Source organism: Castanea sativa, chromosome 12, assembly GCF_040712315.1.
Source record: "Castanea sativa cultivar Marrone di Chiusa Pesio chromosome 12, ASM4071231v1".
NCBI classification, from domain to species: Eukaryota; Viridiplantae; Streptophyta; class Magnoliopsida; order Fagales; family Fagaceae; genus Castanea; species Castanea sativa.
The window spans coordinates 20,871,671-20,886,930 of NC_134024.1; the positions used below are offsets into that span (position 1 = coordinate 20,871,671).

Sequence of the window (15,260 nt, forward strand, 5' to 3'; positions counted from 1 at the left end):
GATGAGATGGAGTGGCGCGGCCAGCGCTGGTAAGTGGCGCTGGTTGGGTGACTGACTAATCAGTAATGGTCGGCAAGGACACCCACACCAGACAAAAAACGGTTAAGGGCTAAAATGGTAAAAGTCAGGCATGACTGGCACTATATAAGGAGCCTTCGCTGTGCACGGCAGGGGGGAACCTCTGGAAGGATAATCACTGGAACTAAGAAAAAAAAAACACAGAGAGTTAAAAAAAAAAACCAAGAAAAAGGAAAGAAAGAATTAGAGAGAATAGAAAGAGGAGTAAAAAATGAAGAGAAAGGAAGGAAAGAACTAAGGAATAGAAAGAAGAGTAAAAAACAGAGAGAACAGAGTGGTAGGCATGCACCGAGTAGGTTGATCTCCCTCTCCCTCTCCGACCCATGTTCTCTGGTAACGGCGAAAGACCTCTCTAAACACAAGTCATTCAGGCCCGCCCCTTCAAAGCAGTTAATTTCTCCTTTTAGAGAGATTAGTCACGTTGAAGAGTTGATTCCCCTTCTTGACTTAGATTTGGCAATGTAACTCGATACGGTAGACTGACATATATTTCTTTTAATAAGCTTATTGTTGTTCATTCAATACTTACCATTTGTTGCTGTTTCATAAAACGGGCATTCCTTATCAAAGCCCATTACTCACTTTTGTTTGAATCGCAAAAGAATTTCCATTATTGTCTTTATTGTATCTGCCTGCTGTAGTTAATGTAACAGTTTTGCTTACCATGGGCATGTGATCAAAGTCTGGTTAGCAGGGGCATCGTTTGCGCACAAGCCGGACCAAGGAGGGTTGCTATTGGACCGGTCCCAACTCCCTGATCCAGAAAACTTTGGGTCTAGTGCAGCAGCAAGCGGCCCAGCCCAACATTTGCAGAAAAGGCCCACACACATTTCAGAAAAGAAAATTGTGAAGATGTTCAAAAGATAGTGAACCCCACATCTTCCTGCCAATAGCTTAAAAAAAGAAAAGAAAAAGAAGATGCATTCGGAGATAACAAAATGGATTCCAATATTTTTAATCGATCTCCAAAGGAATAGCAATTACGTAATTATTGAATTAAGAATTTGAATTATTTTGAGTAATCAACATATTCCAAAGTAGCAATAGCATAACCAAGTAGACATTATACATAGTGTGGAATCTGCTGCACTGACTGCATAGTTTCCATATTGAATTGTTTTTACCAAGAATCTAGGAAGATACCTATTTTGCACAATGAATAGTTTGAGTCTTGATTGCCTTTGCCAATCTCGATTCCAAACCTTGTCAAATGTGTCCTTAACATCAAATCCACCAAAGCCATTAATTAGTTGCTAAAGTTTGGCTTAATTATATAAAAAAAAAACCATTGAAAAGCCCAAATTGAATGAAATGTCATAAAAAAATTTACAGAGAAAAATAAACATGAGATTGATGAGAATGAAGCTTGGTCCTTGTTTTGTGGTGCCTTCACAAATAAAAGATAAATATAAACATGATTAACAAACATGGAGGTTAGTGATAATGAGGAGATTGTGAGTGTTCATAAAAAAAAAGGAGATCATGAGTGAAAGAGAAAAGTAAAAGCTTGAGAGTATCATGTTATATCATATATTATATACTATACTATATAATAAAAGTTGAGTTTGGAAGTTGTGGTTGTGCCAAATAGCCTCACTAAATTACAGTAATTTGTTTTAACAATATATGCAACATGAATTTTAGATAAAATAACAATAAATGTTTTAACAAAACATGCAACATGCATCTAAGTTTTAGTTGATAGAGACAACAACTTATCTGTCCTTACAAATTTCTTTAGATAAAGTAATAATAAGTGTTTAAACAAAACATGCAACATGCACTAAGTTTTAGAAATTTAAATCCTACTCCAAACTAAAAATGTATTATCAAATTTCAAATTTTATAGATACCAATGGTCTTTCCATAAAATCCCTCTTACAACCCAAGTTTTTGCTTTTTTGTTTTTTTGTTTTTGTTTTTTTAAGTTGCAACTTAAGAATATGTATTTGTATTGGAAGGATGTATATGTTATATAATTCAAATGAGACATCAAAGATTCAAATACCCCCTCTCCTAATTATATATAAAAAAGGCATATTGTTAGCATATAAGTGATTACAATGAGCTTTAATTCTATATTGACAATTCTTTTTAAGATTTAAGTGCAAATGTGGTTAATACTTTCCTTATATTATTACAAAAAGTGTCAAAGTCAACTTAATAACTAGGGGGAGGGGGGGGGTGTGTGCGGCAGGGCCCTCTTGACTTTAAAAAAATCCCCCCCCCCCCCTGTATTTTTAGGAAAAACAAAATTTTGGACATAAATTTCAATAATGTCTTCCCTAGATTTTTACTATAAACATGTAACGCTTTTATGTAGTTGACTAATGCATTTTTTATTCCCTATAATTACTCTTATGTCATCCATAATTTATTAAATTAAAGTATATGTAATGTACATTATGTACACCATACATAATTTAAGTTGTCTACTTGTAGCTGTAGTTTGAAATTTGACATTTGACTTACCTGAGGTTAGCTTAGTTAGAATTCCGTAACCCAATTCTGTTAAAAACATAATTAACTATGTGATTTTGCTCAACTTTTATATTTCTTTCCTCTAAAAACACAAAATATAAAAATACAAGATCAAATAAGATAAAAAAGAATCCATAAGAACACTTGTATCATGAGATTTTCAAACCATAAGTAGACAACTTAAATTTCAATTAAACCTTAGGTGGGTAAAATGTCAAATTTTAAACCACAAGTAAACTTAAATTTCAGCCGAATCACAGGTAGGTAAGTTGTAATTTGTTCTAAATTTTATTAATAATTTGTATTTTGTCCTTAAACTATTAAAAAAAGTTTTTTTTTTTTCATTCATATTTTTATCTCTAAACTATTAAAAAAGCTCTTTACAAAAGTTAAACTATGAAAAAATAATTTTTAAAAATTTGGGCACAAAAACAAATTTGTAGTAATTTTTAGTAACCCAAATAATATTTAACTACCTTAAATTAAAAAAATAACATATATGTGTGTGTCTGGTCACACGTGAGGGGAAGGTAGAGATATCATATGTCGGTTGTTTGACTCATGGATGCGTACCTCCATTTTTAGCTACAACAGCTTTCTCAAAACTAAAAACCACCTTTCTAAATATATATCGTACCTTTTTGCTCATCACTACCCTTTTAATTCATCAATAAAAAAAATGTCGAAAGTACAACCCGGTCTTAGACAAACCGGTCCGCAGACAATCAAAAATTTAACTAACTGCCCTTCATATTTGCCCAATATATAATTCTTTATAACCGTCAATTTCTCTCTCTCTACCACACATACATTCTCTGAAAACTTCCTTTCTCTACCAAGAAATTGATCTCAATTGCACAACAATCAATATTTTCATGGCGGTGAGTTTTCTTAATCTCTGTTCCTTTTTAAGGTTTGCTTTGTTTTCTTCTGTTTTGTTTGCTCACAAAAATGTTGGGAAATGAAGGCTTTTAAGGTAACTTCTTCTTCTTGTTGTCTTCAAACGTTAACATATGCAAATCTTAAATTTTGGAAATGAATCTATATTCCTTCGTTTTTCTCAATGACCCAAGCTAGGATTTTTATGGGAAAATATCGTTTTTCTGGGTATTTGTTTATAAAAATGGAATCTGTGATCTCATGGTTATGAATGATTTGGTGCTTGCACCTTCATTAATCAGTTTTTTATGATATTTGTGTTATTGGGTTACCTTTTGATGCTTATTGCAATTTGCAACCTTGTGATTAACATGTCTTTACCAATTGCTTTTGGAGAATTTTTTTTTTTTTTTAAATTTTTATAGATGCTTTAGAATTTTAGCCTCTAACGTCTGTTCCATGATGATTGCGTCTGTTCCATGATGATTGCTTCTTATTAGGTCAAGACATTAATTGATTTTTGATATATGTGGGGTTCAAATTCAAAATTTCTTATTCAATGATGAGAAAGTTTACCAATTGAGCTAACCGGAACTTATAGAGAATCTATTTATTTGTGAATTGGGAATGATTTTATTAAGTAAAGGAAGCACTTTGTGAAATAGCATGTAATTTCAAAAGATCTGGTCAGATCGAGACATTTATGATGTTTTCTATATCATGTTATTTGTACACAGTGGGGCATGCCCATTTGGTAACTATTTCAAAGTACAGCTTTTATAAACTTCATTTTTCTTTAGGTATAGCTGTTTCAAACAAATCATTTTCAAAAAGTTGAAAATTCAGCTATACCTACCCTAATTTCAAACAATAAGTGCTTATCACCTTATTATACACACACGCACATGCGTTGTTGACTTTTTTAGCATAGAATTTGGCGATTTGCCTTTGAATGTGTTTGCATCTTATTTTTGGATAAATTTTTACTGGAAAATTTGAAGTATCAAGTTCTTAATCTCCTCTCCCTTTTGTTTTCAAAAAAAAAAAAAAATCTCCTCTCCCTCTTTGTCCTTCTTGTGGGCCTCTGTTATAATTGCATAGTACTGCTTATTGTTGGGGTGAAACCTAGATGTACTAACTTGCCACTCCATTTATGCATCAACTGGAGTAAGGGTTTGCTCAATCACAAGTTGGGGAAGTAGTGAGGAATGTAAAACGTTTATATGGCTAGTTTATATCCAAATTACGGTTTTTGTTTGGATATTCTTGAACCAGAATTTTGATGGACTTCATGTGGCCTCAACTCTGTCAATGTGCAGTCAGCAGAGTCTTCAGGCATTTTCGATTTTAGTTGATTTAATTTTATTAGGTTGCATATATTACTCCACTTATACTCACCTTGAAGACTCTGTTAACGTGAAAATAAATTTGTGACAGTGGATCATTTTACTCTTGATGTGTTGGTTATATCTTGAAACTGTATCTATAACTGCAACTTTGGTATCATACAGAATCTTCTTAACTGCTTTTTTTCCTCCTCTTCCCACTTTTAAGTATTAAGCCTAGGCCTTAATGATCAACCAGGGCAGTAATCTAAGCACTTTTGGGTTTGAAATTGTTGTGGTAAAGATGGATGGTTAGTGTCATGTTTATTGGGAAGACTTTCATATCCTTAGTATCACATTGTTGTAGCAGAGCCTCAAATGATGGTCATAAGTAAACCTAACCAAGCGCATGAAGTTTAAAGGTGACCTACTTAGCATGTTTGCTTTTGGAGAATGGCTTACATTGTAGAAAATTTCCTGAAGATACTGAATTTGAACCTAAACCTTGATAAGTAGTCATGTGTGCTAAAGCATTTAATTTTTTTTCCCTTCTTTTTAGACCAGAACTTACTATTTCAGACTTTCAGCTGCTGCCTATGTAACATGGGAAAATGATTATGCCATTTATTGCCATTTTCTGAAGGAAATTAAATATCCATGTATTAGTTTTTTATGAAAAATGGGGAAGATGATTGACCAAGTTTTATGAGGGTTAGATTCTTGCTAATGTATATCATGCTCGGGTTAGTGCAGATTTTGGAGCTGGAAATTTCTCATGAATCCCACAGCTTTAATTCTCAAAAATAAAAGTAGATATATTTGAAAAGAGAGGATGGGGGTGGCATAAATCTTTTGTTTGTCAAATTATTTGGTGGTCTGCTATTATCGATACAATAAAAGGACTTCAGATATGAAAAAGTTCATTTATTTTTTAAATTCTGGCTTTTGGCATTAAAGGCTTTTTTGCTCATGCTCCTTGGTACTGCCTATTAAAAGCATGATTATATTGTTCTTGCCACACTCTTTTAATCCTAACTTATTATAGTTATATGCATTCTCCACTCATATGGAAAAACTTGTTCTACAAGTCTCTAGTTGGTAATTTATTAGTTGCTTGTCTGGTTCCTTTTCATTCCAGATAACAACAGTGAAAGTCAGCAATGTCTCCTTAGGGGCATCTGAGCAAGATTTAAAGGAGTTCTTTTCATTTTCTGGAAAAATTGAATATGTTGAAATGAAAAGGTTAGTATAAAAGACTTGGATTTATTTCAGCATTTCTCCTATATATGTTATGCATGGCTGCGTAAAAGATGGATATTAGGATATGAACTAACCAGAATCAGCTTTTGGGTTCCAAATAGTTGTATGACCACATAATATTTTTTTCCTTCTTCCTGGTGACCTGACAAAGAAATTACAATTTTTATGGAAACTGATGTAGCCTAATTTTTCTCTTGTCTTCTTTTTTTTAAGTGAGGACGAGAAGTCTCAAGTTGCATATGTCACCTTCAGGGAAACCCAAGGGGCAGAGACTGCTGTGCTTCTTTCGGTAAAATCAATTCTATGTGCATTACGAGTTAGCCTTCTCATTATTCATATATCTTTGCCGATTCTCCTTTTGTACATTATTTGATGGCAACATGCATTTTTATGAGACTGGACTTCCAAGGGCTAATCTCTTGGTTTATCATGTCATCTATGCTTTTGATGGCTGTACCTTCATGTTTTAGGTGCATCAAAGCATTATTACATAACTTATGGTCACTTTGCTGTTCATTAGTTCTCATTGAATCTGTCAAGCCTTAAGATTGCTCAACATTACTATTGGTCACAAGTAAAGAGTTTTTTATTTTGAAGTACAATTGAGTGCATTTTTTACAAATCATTCCCTTCATTAGTACTTGTGGAAAGTAAATTTCTCTGTCCATGTTAATGAAGACCAAATCAAGAGATTGATTTGTAAGAGAAATTTATGGGATTGATTGCTATAGAAAATCATGGAATTGAGACAATTAATATGCAATTCAAATTCAAATTATGTTTGACTATTATATGTAATCCCATTTTAAATATGGGTTCTCTTGTAATGTGTTATTAAGTCAAGTTAATCAAGATGTAGTCTTTTAGGGTTTAGTGGTGTGGTAGGCAGTTAGTCTAAACCATGTGTTCTCTTTCTTTTTTCCTTGCTTACGCTTCCGCATCTTCTACAATTCTCCTCTGTTCTCTTTAATTTTCATAGTACCATTAATTAAGTATGATACTTTGCTTTTTTAAAATGAAATTTAATTATGATTTATGTAAAAGCAAGAAGGTAGAAATCTAAATTTGATCCACTTGCAATATGTTCAACTTCCTCTGGTATTTTAACCTTTTCCTTTATTTCTTTTATTTTTTAGGACAAAGTTTAGCTATAAAATTAGTTGTAGCCTAAAACTACAACTTTATTCAATAAAATAACAAATAACAATGTAGACTAAAGACAGTTGGTTCTCTACCAATAAACATTGATTTTTTTTTTTTTTTTTAATTCCAAGAATCATCATTTCTGTGTTCTCATGGTCATCGCAATTAACCTCACAAGGCAATGCGCCCTATCTAGATTGATGTCTTTTCTTTTTTCAAGCATGTTTCCTTTTTATACTTTATTTAAGCATCTAAATTAAATGAATCTGGATCTCTTATTGATGATATCAAGTTTCTTGGTTCTAGAAATATATATATATATATATATATCTTGTATGTATATCTTTTGGCTGCAAGAGAGAATATTGTTCACATGTAAATGTATCTATCTTCTTTACAGTTTGATTGCTTTCTCACATAATGAACCTATATGGCCTTTTCAGGGGGCAACAATAGTTGATCAGTCTGTCCACATAGCCCTGGCTCCAGATTATGAGCTACCAGCCGCTGCTGCTTCAGCACTGGCAACTGTAATATTGTCTCCTAAGTCCATATCTTAATATTGTTGTCAATGCTCTTCCTGACTTTAAATTGTTTCAGTCTCATCAGGAAACAGAAGAAAAAAGAGAAGGTGGTTCCGAAACTGCTATTCAAAATGCCGAGGATGTTGTCAGCAGCATGCTGGCTAAGGGCTTCAATTTGGGCAAAGATGCACTCAACAAGGCAAAGGCCTTCGATGAGAAGCACCAGTTTACATCGACTGCCACAGCCAAAGTTGCGTCTCTGGACCAAAAGATTGGTCTCACTGAGAAAGTGACTGTCGGCACGACCATTGTGACTGAAAAAGTGAAGGAAATGGATGAGAAGTTTCATGTTTCTGAGAAGACCAAGACTGCAATTTCAGCTGCTGAGCAGACAGTCAGTAATGCTGGATCTGCCATTATGAAGAATCGGTATGTTTTAACTGGGGCTACATGGGTTACTGGTGCATTCAGTAAGGTTGCCAAGGCAGCAGGGGAAGTGGGGCAGAAGGCAAAGGAAAAGGTCCTAGCTGAGGAAGATCAGGAGAAAAAAGTGGAAGGCTCTGCTCAGACCCATGAAACTGAATCCCCAAAAAATGAGCCCTCCAAAACCACACCGGCACAGGGATTGATCCTCTGAAACTCCAATACTAGCATAAATATTTGCATAGAAAGTTTAGGCTTTGTCATCATATTATAGAATACCAATGCTTTGCTGCTAGTCTGGAAGTGGTACATATATAATGTGCTGTCAGATGCTGGATGCTTTATTATGTATCTAACATGGAAGTCATTATTTTCTGTTGTTTTAGTATTGTTCTCTTGTGTGTGTGTGTGTGTGTCTTGTGATTCAATGTCCTTCGAGGGCCACTCTAAAATTGTGCATCTATGTAATTATTTAAAAGAAGTATAAAGATTAATGGAAGTTAAATTTTGATGTCGATATGAATAACAGAATTCTAAAAAGCTTTGTGCAAAATATTTGCTTGGTGGGATTTAATTACAGATATCTGATATGGATGAAATTGACTTGGATGTGGTATGCAAAGCTGAAAAATCAGAAACTTTATACGTTTTGACTGGATCCAATTCTGTAGGCTCTCTTGCAAGGGCCCTGCAAGATTAGACTGATTTTGGTTTCAATTGTACAGATAAAAACTGTGGGTTTTTGTAGTAATATCAAATTAATTTTCCACCTTCCCAACAGCCATGATCATGGATGCATTTCTCTTTAATTTGGTTACCCTTGAAGTCTGGATATTATTGAAGCTCAAAGAAGCAGCATAATAGGCTTACCAAACCGAGACATAATATTTGCAATATTTTGATTGATGGCTAAAAGCTTCCGCAGAGTCATGAGCATCTGTGATTTTCCAACCAAAGATTTATGTGGTGTTGAACATTCACTTGAAACTGTTGTTATGCATGCTACTTCTAATTGCCAACATCACATAACTTTATGCATTGCATTTTGCACGAAGAATGGAACAAGCCTCTAGCGAAGTATTTGATTGTGATGAATTGAACAAAGTTAATTAAAATTGTGAACTTGGTAATATGTAACATGGTTAAGAAGGTGGTTGGCCAGATAACATGGTGCATTTCAATTGGATTATGATGCTGGAAAGCTGAGCTAAGGAACTTCAGAAGGGGCTACCAACACAAGCCCCCATTACAGTGTGCATAGTGTTTTGCCACAGTGGTTTTGTTTGGAATAAATAAATAAAAGGACATTGATTAATGCAACAACCGATCCTTCTTTTTCCTCCTTGATTCAAAAACGCAATAGCAGAGTCAGCAGAGATAGAAAATACACAATTACACACTAGCAGATTCATTTGTAGTAAAATAATAGAATACACATTACATTGATGAAATTGTAAAAAGAAAAAAAAAACTGGTAATCACTGATTCCGATTCATTTTTTTGGTGCATACAATGTCGCAGAATAAGTATGAACTCTAAATACCATACATTCTTCAGAAACTTTGACCATTGTATCATGTTTCCAATATGACTATGAATGACCCAAAGAAAAATCCTAGCATGATGACTAGAGGATTATTAGTCAATTTTAATGTCTAGAAGACTTTAAATAGAAGCCTTACTTCATTACAGAGAAGTGCCTCAAGGCTAAGCTTATAACAAATTTGCTGAGCATCTTCTTTGCAGCTTCAGCAGGTGCATGATGTTTCAGCCAGGTATTTGGAGAGATCGTTGCTTTTTTTCTGCAAGCACTACCACCATCCTCTCCCTTGGCTGAAGAGACACTATGTGCCATGCAAATATTCGGAAAAGTGTGGCAAGTGCAATGGATAACATACCCTTAAATTAACTCAACAAAGTCAAATAAAAGTTATGATTATGTATAATGTCAAATTTGTCTGAATGTTGACAATTATATGCATACTAGAGAAATTCTTTTATCCTAAAGAAAGTTTAGGAAGATGTGATATATTCTGCCATCAAAAGCACAAGATGTCTATGAATTATACAACTGAAAAGAGGCACATATGGCCACATATAACTATTTTTCACTGTTTAATTTATGAATTTAGCCAACTTATTTTTGTATGAACAGTTTTTTAATGTCTCAAGCACTATATGTACAGCTTTTTAATGTCCCACTTCTCCTTAGGTACATTGTAGTCAAACTGAGCATATTTTTATCTTACCAGATTAAGCTATATCAAATGTACAGAAGTTAAAAAGCAGACTTAGAGACAAAAATCTTGAAAGACAACAAGAAAATTTAATGTGTAAAAATAACGAATGTCAGTTAAATCAACTAGTAAAGTCTTTTGTGATAAAATGTGGGACTTCTGATTGAATCCCACCTACATAAAAGAGGCAATCTCCCTCCAGTTCTATAGCCTATAGGCTGGATTCAAAATTTAAAAAAATAAAAAATAAATAAAACTGTGCAAAAGTACATATGTAAAGCAAAGATGTACGACCTGAAGATAGTGCACATGCTTGTTTGGCCTTGTTTGTTTAAGGTCTAGTAAATGTAAATCACTGTTTGGATGTAATGGGAAGCCATTTTGATACAAAAGCCTCTTGAACACAGACATTTTGAATGATTCTCTCCCTCTCTCTCGCTAAAAATATTTCTTGGAAAAGAAAGATACACCTGATTTCATGCAGGATATCTCACCTAGGAATAATGTATTTATAGCAATGCTGTGGAATTGTCATGGCTTTCCCCAAGAGTTTGCAAATTTGTTAGGTCCACCTGCCATTTAAAGATGATCACATATTGTAAGGAACATAAATTTTCTTATTGAAAAATAAGGTGAAGAATTCCTTAATGGAAAGGAAGAAATAATGTAGTCATACCAGTTTTAACGCATGGTATTCCAGCAGAATTCCACAATTAGATGTGGCTGAAAAAGATACTGCAGTATCCTGTGGGCACCAATTTGTCAAGTACAAATTATATCCTGTTCAACTTCCACTTACACTGCACTGCACCGGCCGTACCCTCACTGGCAAGTTTTATGTTCATGGCCTGCCTGTGAAACAAATAGATTATGAAAGGCTATTCGACACCCTCATTTTTTAGCATAGCCTAATTCTATCACTCTTCAAAATTATATAACCAGTCATGTTTAAGAAATAAATGAATTGGGATATAAAATTGGTTTGTGAGAAATTGAACGAAGGAAATTTCCTTAGATATCAATAACAGTAGATTGAAGATTTGTATGTAGCATCTTATTATATGTGGCACCACAGTTGACACAAGGTAATTTTCAAGTTTCCTATATAGTCTACAGTGAAATTTTTGGTATTTATTTGGTTTTCAAATTCAAATACACTAGTTGAAATCTACGGAAATATGATCGATTGAACTTTGTAGTTTATATGACAAAGGCAAAAAACCTACTTGACCTCTTAAATTATCAACCTCAAGCTTTAAGTACAAAATGCGAGGATGGAGGGCAGTAGTCTCATTTTATATATACAAGAGACAGAATGATCATGGGTCTACTTTCTTTCTTTCTTTTTTTTTTTTTTTTTTTTTTTTTCCTCTATAGAAGAGATTGAAGTTGTAGCTTTAGGGAGAAACATTCTCTTTTTTCTTCCCCTTCTATTCAACTAAACCCACTCCATAAACTTGCCTTCTTTTCACAATTGATGCAAGATTTGTGTAATTAATGTTTGGATATACACGTGTGTGAAGTCTCAAATTGAATAATGATAAAAAGAATGAGTGGTTAATATAACATAGGTGAACCCATACCCATTGGGTTTAGGCCTTTTGAGTTAAGTGATGTCTCTACATATTATATTAACTACTCAAGGATTCTCCCCAAGGTGTTATCTCTCCAAAAATTATAGTTATTTTAGTGTAGACTTGTGACTGAGAAGGAAAATGAGTAGTAGAAGTATACCTATCATTTTAATATGGAAGACACCCATACTAAAGTTGGACTGGCTACATTATTCCATAACACTTTTCTTAGAAATAGTAAAGCAATCCATTAAAATAGATATTAAGACCATATTCCTCAATTTTTTATAGTATAGGTTATTATATTAAGAGCATATTCCACAATGAATTCAGGTTTGAGCATGAGTTCAATAAAGTCTAGAACAAATCAAGAAATCAACTCCCAAGGTTGTAAAATTATAAGCGCATCCCAAGTCCTTCCAACACTTTGATGAATGAAAATAGACATTGTAAATCTACTGAAAAAAATAAAGCTACTACATTCCAGCTATGACCTTTCAACTTTGATGAATGAAAATAAGTCCTTTTTTCACTCACAGCTATGACCTTTCAACTGGGCAAAGTAAATACAACATAAGTGTTTATAAAGCCAATTAAGTTCAAAACTTTTGTATTCGGAAAGATACATAATGCTTAATGAATCTAAGACTTGAGTACTAAAATAGATATGAGATCCCTGATGAGGAAAAGATTTACAATGAACCAAATATTTTAAGCATGGGTTGTTTTACATATCTGTATGCTTTGACAAAGATTTTCACCAAAGAATCAGAAAGTTTCCTTCTTAAATTTTTTTTGATATCTTACCCTGTATATTTCCCATATATATATATATATATATATATATATGGCCAATTGCTATGGTTTAGCAATATGCTACATTGATTTAGTTAGTTGAGTGAGCCAAGTTAGAAGATAATATGGAGAACTGCAAAGCATTCATCAAAACATGGGTTCCTTTGATGCTGTAGTCATCTTATTAGTGCTCAAATACATATCTATGGTGTGATTGATATTACAAAACCAACTAGACATTGAAGGACATAGCTCCAAAGATCATAGCTGAGCCCTGCCTCTATGTCCTGCAATGTCTTGTTGGTTTTGGGAGCCAGAATTGACCATTAGGAGCCACACACCGTAGCTGTGCAATATGACACATGATTTTCATTGCCTGTGACCTTTTGCCACCAGCTCTCTCTATATATGATTATGCCAAAAATCATGGCTCAGCCCTGCATGATATGGGAAATCAAACATGGAGAGAACAGGAGACAAAAGGTCACAGGCGCTCAAAATAATCTGTTGCGACTTAATTAAAATATTCATAAAGTAGCTAACTCACTATCCAAATAATAAAAGCAATGCATTATTATTAGTTTTCCCCATGCTATCAAAAAGAAAGAAAAAAAAAATCTGATCCTTTGCATCGTCAATGATAAAAAAGACTTTTCAAATAATTACTAAGCAAAGGCCCTCCTTAAGTAAACCTCACAAGCCAAACAAAATAGTCAACAACAAAAAGTACCATGAAATTTACTTGGTCATAGCTCTATTAAATAAGATCCTATGGCATGTAATTCATATTTTGTTTGGGTAGATTCTTTTGAGATAATGAAAGCTGTGATACCATTTCTGTGAGTGTAATCAATTATAGTGGTGTTATGTGGAATAGAAATAGAAAAATAGAATAAACAATCGCAAATGGACCATAAAGATTTATGTGGTTCGACTTTAGTCCTACATCCACAGGTGGCCGAGTTGAATAGAAATTTTCACTCAGAAAATATGGAAAAGGAAAGAGTGGTACACACTCAAAGTTCTATCTTTTGTGAAATTACAAAGACTAGTTTACTGAGAAAAGATACAGCTGGTTAGGAGACTTTCTGTGGAGACAACCCAAACCAACTAGGACTTAGGTGATACTACTGGCTTTGTTGTACAAGACAAGAAAGCTAACTGACTATCAATGGGTTATACCTACAAGTGGTACATGTAAGGCTTATTCAAGCCATGCATAAACTTGATTTATTATAAAATCAGTAATCATCAATCCAACACAAAATCATAGGCAAAAAACAAGGGATATCAGGTTGGATTTAGAAGTTATAAGTATGCCTCTCTCACCAATAACTCTCCAATTACTCTATCCAAAATATTTTATGGGAAATCGTCTTAGAAACTAGAAAACATAGTTTTAAGACAATCTTTCTATTATATAGCATATCAACATTAATTTTCATATTTACTGAATTAGGGAATTTTTAAATCCTGCCTAGGCTACAAACAGCTGTCACTAATGATTACATTGATTTGTTATATAGAAAATGAAAATCTAAGATTTTGAAATCAATATATATATAAAAGCAGAGACCTCATGCGGAAGAGCATGAGGTCCTGCCATGTGGCGCTCTATTTGAGCTCTATTAGACCAATTATTGCATTTAACATTCCCAAATCACCTTCACTTGAAAAATAAATTCCAACATCCTTTTAGAAATTGAAAAGATGCACATTACTCATTGTTTAGCAAAATCAAATTCACCTCTTTCTCTTTCTTAACTCTTCAGTTCCCCTTTAAATTTGAAGCACACTAATATATTTCTTTTTAAATCAATATATATATATATATATATATATATATATATATATATATATATATTATCTGTAGCCCTCAAAGCTTGCTGGACACTGAGAAAAATAAATCAATGTAATAATTCTTTGGACAATAACCCAAATCCCATTAGATACCTCTACCCTTTCTAGCTCCATTGATGCCAATTTGCTTAAACCATTATATCTTCTTCTTGGAGCTATCCTTTAGATCCCAAATTGAATCGTAAGGTCATTCTTCCTCTAAAAGGTGGGTATATAATCTCTAAAACAACCCTTTCTCTGTTAGTCTTTTAAATTTTTACTTTATTACTTTGATATCTTTAATTTTACTTTGTAATTTTGGTTTGGACGCAATTTCCTTTTATTTATATGTACGCAAATTGTTTGATAAAATAGCTGAGTGTTTTGCTATAGGCAACAGTTAATGCAGGAGTAGCAAACTATTTTTTATGTGCTCATATTGTAAATTGTAGCAATACGCAATAAATATGGTCTGTGCTAGAAGTAACGTTGTAAATTGCTTCAAATAAACACTATTTTGGTTTTGATTTCTTTTCTATAGTTTTTATGGTTTGCTTAACTTGACAATTTTGTCACTACACCAAAACAAAATAAAAAAACAAGACAAGAGAATTCTGTAGCTATGAAATTTATCTTAAGTGATGCCCATTTTGCAACATTTTGATTGTGTATGTGTGAGTGATATTAGAATAATTCAAAACA

At 33.3% G+C, this 15,260-nt stretch overlaps 1 protein-coding gene across 2 annotated transcripts; it reads left to right on the plus strand.

The window, feature by feature from the left end:
• The first annotated feature begins 3,305 nt into the window (after positions 1–3,305).
• Positions 3,306–8,666, plus strand: LOC142620942 (binding partner of ACD11 1). 2 transcript variants are annotated; one of them, XM_075794264.1, is made up of 5 exons: positions 3,306–3,440; positions 5,902–6,005; positions 6,237–6,312; positions 7,610–7,696; positions 7,767–8,666. In XM_075794264.1, exons 1-5 carry the CDS (start codon positions 3,435–3,437, stop codon positions 8,325–8,327), a joined length of 834 nt encoding a protein of 277 aa, XP_075650379.1. In that variant the 5' UTR covers positions 3,306–3,434; the 3' UTR covers positions 8,328–8,666. The 2 variants fall into 2 exon arrangements, with proteins under 2 accessions (XP_075650379.1, XP_075650380.1); XM_075794265.1 differs by having other exon boundaries at positions 7,776–8,666.
• Positions 8,667–15,260: the final 6,594 nt, after the last annotated feature.